Below are 7,588 nucleotides of genomic sequence, written 5' to 3' on the forward strand. Positions count from 1 at the left end.
CTGGTAAACAGTGCTTTATTGACGGTTGTCAGATCCACTCAAGACATTCCTCCACAATTCCCCTTTTTAGTCTAATAATTTAAAAAAACCTTTTACACATACATTTATATCACGACACCAATATTACAGTATACATACACAAGAACCACAAAACAATCGCTGTATTTATGTTATAATGTTTTGCTGTTTTCGACCCCATCACAGACTTGAGAAGGAATAAAATTAATTAGCTGAGTAAATGGGAAGTGCAGGTTAGCAGATTCCAAAATGGAAAAAAAAAAAAAAGACAGACACTTTACTGCCTGAACACTGACTAAAAACTCTTTAACACATTGGAGCATCAGCTTCAGCCTTCTGGCCCAGTGTATCTGACAGGCATGTTTGTGAAGCAGGGGCTGCTGAGGACTTGACTAACCTGTCTTGGCAGAGTTTGGCCTTCAACTCCACCTTCTCCAGGAAGTCCCGCCTTCGGCTTCCTGTCCTTCTGCCCAGCTGATTGGCTAAACAGCGCTTTATTAACAGTTGTTACATCCACTCAAGACATTCCTCCACAGTTAAGAGCACTTGCTGCTCTTAAAGCAGACTTGGGATTGGTTCCCGGCACCCACATGGTGACTTGCAGCCATCCATAACTCCATTGCCAGGGCATCAGATGCCCTTCTCCGACTTCTGTGAGCGCCAAGCACAGCATGCATGTGGGACACATACAGACATGCAGAACTCACACACAAAAGTGAAATAGTAGTGAGATTTTTGGGTTCTTTGAAAACCCAGTTTTTTGTTGGGACTATGGTTTTGTTTTTGTCATGTTTTTGAGTCAGGGTTTCTCTGTGTAGCCTTGGGCTATCTAGGCTCACTTTGTAGACTAGACTGGCCTAGAACTCACAGCCTGTCTCTGCCTCGAGAGTGCTGGGATTAAAGGCATGTGCCACCACACCGGCTTCAGAATGGAGTTTTCTTTTCTTTTTGTTTTGTTTTTTGACAGGGTTTCTATGTGTAGCCCTGGCTGTCATAGACTTGCTTTGTAGACCAGGCTGGCCTCAAACTTAACAGCAATCCACCTGCCTCTGCCTCCCAGGTGCTGGGACTAAAGGCGTGCGCCACCACTGTCTGGCTTTTCCTTTTTTTCTTTTCTTCCTTCCTTCCTTTCTTTCTTTCTAATCCCAGCACTCAGGAGGCAGAGGCAGGCAGATCACTGGGAGTTCGAGTCCAGCCTGGTCTACAAAGTGAGTCCAGAACAGCCAAGGCTACACAGAGAGACCCTGTCTCGGGGTGCAGTGGGGTGTGGAGGGGAGAGTGGCTGCTGTTCTGAAAGAGCCATTTTACAGGTGTTTGGTATGGCATGTATGTGCGCATTCCATATGCACGCCTGCTGCCCATGGAGGCCAGAAGGGGGCGTTGCATTCGCTGGGACTGGAATTAGAGACGGTTTTGAGCCACCGTCTGGGTGCTGTGAACCAAACTCGGCTCCTCTGGAAGAGCAGCCACTGCTCCTACCCGCCGAGGCTTTTCTTCTGCCCTTGTTTGGAGATTTAGTATTTAAGAAATAAACACAAGAAGTGAAAGAACTAAGCTGCAGGCAAAGCCCTAATGTCCCCCCCAAAGGCGCCCCCCCCACACCCCTGGAAGCTGCAGGCAAACCCCTAATGTCCCCCCCCAGAGGTGCCTCCCCCACCCCCCCTGGATGGCCAGCACAGCAGTGGTGCATTGTGTAACAGTCGCCAGCCACCACCAGCAGCGGGCTGTGCTCTGTTGGGCTGTGAACCCAGAGTCTGACTGTTCTCTCTACTCTTTCACTGTAGTGTTGCCAGCACCGTGAAGCATGCCTTGTCTATCTGGCTCAGCATCATCGTTTTCGGCAACAAAATCACCAGCCTGTCTGCTGTTGGCACCATCCTTGTCACAGTGGGCGTCTTGCTCTACAACAAGGCCAGGCAGTATCAGCAGGAGACCATGCAGAGTCTGGTCACAGCCACTAGCCAAGGCCAGGAGGGTGACACAGAGCCGTTGGTTCCCCAGGACCCGAGGCAGCACCACTGAGCTCCTCCTGATGCTGTTCGCTGGATCCCAGCCTGGACTGTCTCCTGCACTGTGTGCTGTCCCTCTCCTGCTGCCCACTGGACCTCAGATGGGGAGGTTGGGAAGCGGCTTCTGCCTGGCTGAGGAGGAGACAGGAGGAATCAAATGACCCACAGCTCCCCTGGCGTTACTACCCAGGCTGCGGTTGGGCCAGCGCCTCCGCAGGGCCAAGTGTGGAGTACACACAGGTCTAGCACCAGCACGAGCTGCTCTCTGCTTGATGCATCCGGGAGACCTCACGCTTTGTATGCCCACAGCCGCCACAGGCACTGAAGCATCCTGGTTCTTAATCTCTGAATCAGAAGCTCCGGATGTTAATGACTCTAAGATGGAGCCACAAACCCTGAGAAACCAGAGTGGCAGACGGAACAGAGACAAGTGTCTCCTGCCACAGAGGGACAGTGTTAATGTGAAGGGGCGTCTGTGTCCCCTTGTTTCCCTGTGCCACTCTGAGATACCCTGCTCCAGGGTGCTGTCCTGTGTTTCTGTTACCTCTGGGGAGTTGGGGGAAGCGCCTAACTGTGCCCTGGAGTTCTCTTCCATCTTGGCTGTTCTGCCAAGACTCCCTTAGGATGGATGAGAGGGAAGTTTAGCAGAGTTCACAGGCTATGCTGCAGCTAATGGCGCTGCTTTTTACCATAGCAGGCACCTGTGGATGCTTCTGGAGTGCCTGCATGTAAGGTGCTTCAGAGTCTACACACAGCTGGCTCTTCCCAGGGATCATATGAGGCACATCCTGAGCCACCAGGTGCCCAGAGCCTGTCCCCTTCTCACCAGTGGTGGGGAGGACAACAGTGGGGCCTTGGGCAGGAGATGCTAGCTCTACCCTACTCATCATTTTGTGGGTTGTGTGTGGGGTGCATTCCATAGCTAGCCAGTCTTTAAGACTCTCCATTAACTCTGAGGCCTGTGAGCTGCAGCCGTTGGCACTTCCTGCTCCATGCCTCACTTCTACCTGCTGTGTACGTGTTCAGTGCCCATGACGTGTCACTGGTTCCCAAGTTGGTTTCTTACCTAGAAAATATGAAAACAGCCCCTCGAAGAGATAGACTGAGATGAAAAAGAGCAATAATTACGTCTAAGTTTTACTTGAAAAAGTCATCTGCCAAAATTGATTAAAAGGAGGCCTTTTAATCTACAAGCCACCTTTTAAAAGAAGCTGACCTGTGCTGGACAGAGGCTAGGTGTGTCTATATACGGTCACGTCCACTGTGAAGATGGTCTCTCATTTGACTGCCTGGGTTTCTTGTTCCTTCCTCTTTTGGAGGGTAGATGGTGGGTGCTGGGTTAACTGTGCAGTAGGCGTGTCTCCTCAAGCTCTGCCTGTGGAGCTGCTGATACAGACAGGAGAGCATGTGCTTACGGCGTTGCTTGGAGGTCCCTGGCCTTCCCACAGAGCTTTTCTGGGGATGCTCAGAGCCTCAAATACCTGTCTTCTTACTGTTCTTTGGAAATGGCCCCTTGTGGTGACACCTGTCCCCCACGTCAGCCTCACAGCTCGTTTTGATCATCTAGGTTTGTGGATTAGAAACAGAACAGAATCTCTGAAAGCGCTCTCCCGCAGGTGGGAGGATGGTGGGACCTGTGCTAAAGCCAGCACCGTGACCCCGCCCAGCCCTACGTCCCTTACGTCATTCCACACCCAGCTGCTTCCTCCAGCATGGCCCTGCCTGGCCATCTGTTACGACCGTCACGATGTTTTAAATTAACTTTGTTAGTACTTTAAGGTTCCTCATGAATTGTTACTAATGTACATAGCGATGTCAGGTGTTGTTACTTAGCTAATTCCTCCTGAGCCTAAGTAGTGACTTAGTGTCTGGTCCGTAGTAAATAGAATGCTGGACAGACCTTCTGAGCCAGCCACCTTCTTACTCCCTACACCCACAGTTAAAAGATGTACAATTTTTTTTTTGTTTTGTGTTTGTTTTTTCAAAACAGGGTTTCCCTGTGTAGCCTTGGCTCTCCCGGACTTACTTTGAAGACCAGGCCAAACTCACAGAGATCCAGCCTGCCTCTGCCTCCCGAGTGCCGGGGTTAAAGGTGTGCACCACCACGCCCAGCTAAAAGATAGATGATTTTCTAACTTTAAAATGTAGTGGCTAAGAACTAGGACTTCTCTTCCTGAGGAAACAAGTTCAATTCTCAGAATTGATGCAGGGTGCATGTAACTCCAGCTTTAGGGATCCTGCTGCCTGTGGCTTCTCTGGATGCGTACATGTGTGCACATACGCCCACACCCACACGATTTGCATGCATTGAGAGGCCCTTGGCTTGATCTCTAGCAGTCCACATGGGATAGAAAGATGAAGGGGAGACAACAACATCCTTAAAAGGCATGGAAAATAGATGCTTTTTTTTCTTTTAGTAATTTATTCAAATTTTATATGCATTTGATATTTTGCCGGCTTGTGTGTCTGTGTGAAGGTTTTTGGATCCTCTGGAACTGGGGTTTTAGACAGCTGTGAGATGCCATGTGGGTCCTGGGAATTGAATTTGGACCCTTTTGAAGAGCAGCCCATGCTCTTAACAGCTGAGCCATCTGACCAGCCCATTTTGTTGGCTTTTAAATCAGAGTGTGGTGGCACTTTCCTGTAATCATAGTCCTTTGGAAGCATTAGGCTACATAGTGATTCCAAGGCCAGTGTGGGCTACATATAGAGACCATGTTTTTTTTTTTAAAAAGTAAAAACTTTATCATCTTTTTTTTTCTTTCTTTTTTTTCTATTTTCTTTTTTTGGTTTTTCAAGACAGGGTTTCTGTGTAGCTCTGGCTGTCCTGGACTCACTTCGTAGACCAGGCTGGCCTCGAACTCAACAGCTATCCACCTGCCTCTGCCTCCCATAGTGCTGGGACTAAAGGCGTCCACTGCCCGGCCTGATCATCATTTCTTAAATAGCAACATTAAAACCTGTTGTCTGGTGGTGATAGTTTACACCTTTAATCCCAACACTTGGGAGGCAGAGGCAGGCAGATCCCTGTGAGTTTGAGGTCAGCCTGGTCTACAGAGTGAGTTTCAGGACAGCGAAGGCTACACAGAGATCCCCCGTCTTGAAAAAACAACAAAAGCATTATAATCTGTCTGCTGCCTAGGAAGTTGAGAGTACTCTTTTTCTTTTTTATTTATTTCTTTTGTTGTGTTTTGGGACAGGGTTTCTTTGTGTAGTCCTGTATATCCTGGAACTCCTCACAGAGACGCAATCCTTTCTGAGCTTGAGTTCCTATGTAGCCCGTACTGTCCTTGACCTCCTTGAATTCTAGGTCCTTTTACTTCCGCCTTCTCAGTACTGAGATTACAAACGTGTGTCACCTCTCCTGACTTCATTTCTTTTGTCTCTCTTGTTTCTGTTTCTGTTGTTGTAGAACTCAGGGCTTCAGGAATGCTGGGTGCTGGGTCTCCTCTGAGCTGTGGACACCAGCCTGTTATCCTGGTTTATAAAGCTCCGCCCACCCCATGAGGTAGCGCAGAACTTAAGGGCTGATTGTGGACAAACAGGACCCACCACGAGTCACCACCGATCCAGCTTTGGTGTTCCTGAAGTGTGTTTTCCTGGGGCCTCTGATTCTGAGTGCGGGGCTGTTGGACCCTGTCTCACATGTTCACATTCTGTTTGAAACAAACCCCATTGGCAAATTGTGGGTTTCCTTTTGTTTGTTTGCTTGCTTCATTTTTAGCTTCCATTTCTGGGACTTAAACTGCATATTAAACACATTTGTAATATCTGACTTTGGGGATAATTGTGAGTCTGTATTTGTTCAAGTATTTGTTGGTACTTTGAAAAGGACCACATTTTAGGGTGGTAAGTACCACATAAAACAAAACACCTTGATACTATTATTGTCTACTTCAAAGTCAAGTCATATTTGCTTTACACCAAACAATACTAGAAAACTAAAATGTATCATAAAGTGTATAGTGTTTTGTATTTTACTATATCAGTATTTAAGTGTATTAATGCCTTCTAGAAAAGATTCTGTTACATAATAAAGTGATTCCTGTAATAAATTAATATTGTGTAATTAACACTGTGGAAGCCTCATTCCTTTTATCCAAGCTGCCAGTGGCTCTTGTAGTAATATGAAAATATGTAACTGTTTTCTTTCTCACCACGTCCCCCGCCCCTCCTCTCTCCCTCTCTCATTTGTCTGTGTAGCCCTGGCTGTCCTGGATCTCACCCTGTAGACCACGCTAATCTTGAACTCAGAGATCTGCGTGCTTTTGCCTTCCAAGTGAGTGCTGGGGTCAAAGGTGTGTACATAGCTGAGCTTGTGTAACTCTTTTATTTATGCTTATGAAAATGATCCGAGATGGTTTCCAGGTCACTCTGGAAGCAAAGTAAGAGTTGAGATAAGAAAGCATTTCACTCCAATACCCTTCATCTTTTTTTCATGCACTAGTTATATTAATTTACATTTTACCATTTCAAGACCATAATTGTGGACAGTTGTTTGCTTTCTATTTTGATTGTTTCTGCCCCCAAACTCAAGATGTTTGTTGCTAATTTTTGTTTGTTTCTTGAGACAGGGCTTCTTTCTGAAGCCGTGGTAGTCCTGGAACTAGCTACAGGCTGACCTCCAACTCGGATATCCACCTGCCTCAACCTCCTGAGTGCTGGGATTAAAGGCGTGCTACACCACTGTATGGTTTTGCTAATTTTTTCCCCCAAACACACAGGGCTTGACAAAGACAAGCAAGGGGAATTTTAATTTTTGCTCTTTTGAACAAGCCCTGATAATAGGTTTTTAGTGGAATTGTAGGACGCGTCAGAACTTTATACACTTTCGAGAAGTACTGACATAGTGTCACCTTTAAAAGCTGTCAGTAAAACCGTATCTGTCCTGTTTCAATGTGTGTCAAGATAAAAATTACAATATGGAGATTTTACTTAGCTTTGTGATTCAGCAATTAGAACGAACAGAAGAAAAGCCCACAGAGGAAGGCGGTACACATCTTTGCTCCCAGCAGAGGCCAAAGAATCTTTCTGGATTCGAATCCAGGTTTACATGCTGAACCCTGTGTCCAAGCCAAATTATAAAACAAAAACAAACATAATCACTCCCATAGGCCAAGCGGAAGAGGTTGGCTTGAAAAGACAAAAGGTTGAGGAAATTGGATTCGGTTATTTTCTTGAATGGAGGACGGTCCTCATCACCTTAATTAGCCGATCTGGGAATTCGGATTCCTAAGTCGGAAAGACAGCCAGGCTTTGCATTTGATGGTGGGACCCTCTAACACGACACCACTTCGGAGGGCCTAGCACGGCTTAGCCGAAACCAACGGCCTCGTGTAAGCATGACGGTGGTGGAGGGTCGGGCGGCGTGGCAATCAGAAAGAAGTTCGGCCTGCAGACGACGCTCCCGAGTGCAAGGAGGCAGTCGCGTCTGCAGCCACACACCCGGCCCACCCGCGAAGACGCCCGGGCGGGTCGTCCAGCGGCTCGTCAGCTCCCGGAAGCTCGCCAGGGGCGCGCCGCTCCGCCTTCAACCACGGAGTCGCACGTCATTAGTAGGC

At 47.7% G+C, this 7,588-nt stretch overlaps 1 protein-coding gene and 1 long non-coding RNA gene across 3 annotated transcripts in view; one reads left to right on the forward strand and one right to left on the reverse strand.

Annotated features, from left to right (window-relative positions):
• The window catches only part of SLC35E2B (solute carrier family 35 member E2B), a 30,502-nt gene extending 24,402 nt beyond the window's left edge, over positions 1–6,100 (forward strand). For both annotated transcript variants that reach the window (XM_084785158.1, XM_084785157.1), the window contains exon 9: positions 1,803–6,100. In XM_084785158.1, the coding sequence (XP_084641284.1) occupies positions 1,803–1,979 (177 nt within the window). In that variant the 3' untranslated portion in view covers positions 1,980–6,100. The remainder of the gene's footprint in view (positions 1–1,802) is intronic.
• A 243-nt stretch (positions 6,101–6,343) lies between these two features.
• LOC311599332 lies at positions 6,344–7,496 on the reverse strand. Its single transcript, XR_014779866.1, has 2 exons — positions 7,230–7,496; positions 6,344–7,090 (listed from the first exon to the last, which is right to left on the reverse strand). It is a non-coding gene; the product is annotated as an uncharacterized lncRNA (long non-coding RNA).
• Positions 7,497–7,588: the final 92 nt, after the last annotated feature.

This window comes from Acomys minous (assembly GCF_964271855.1).
Source record: "Acomys minous genome assembly, chromosome: 6".
In the NCBI taxonomy this organism is placed as follows: Eukaryota; Metazoa; Chordata; class Mammalia; order Rodentia; family Muridae; genus Acomys; species Acomys minous.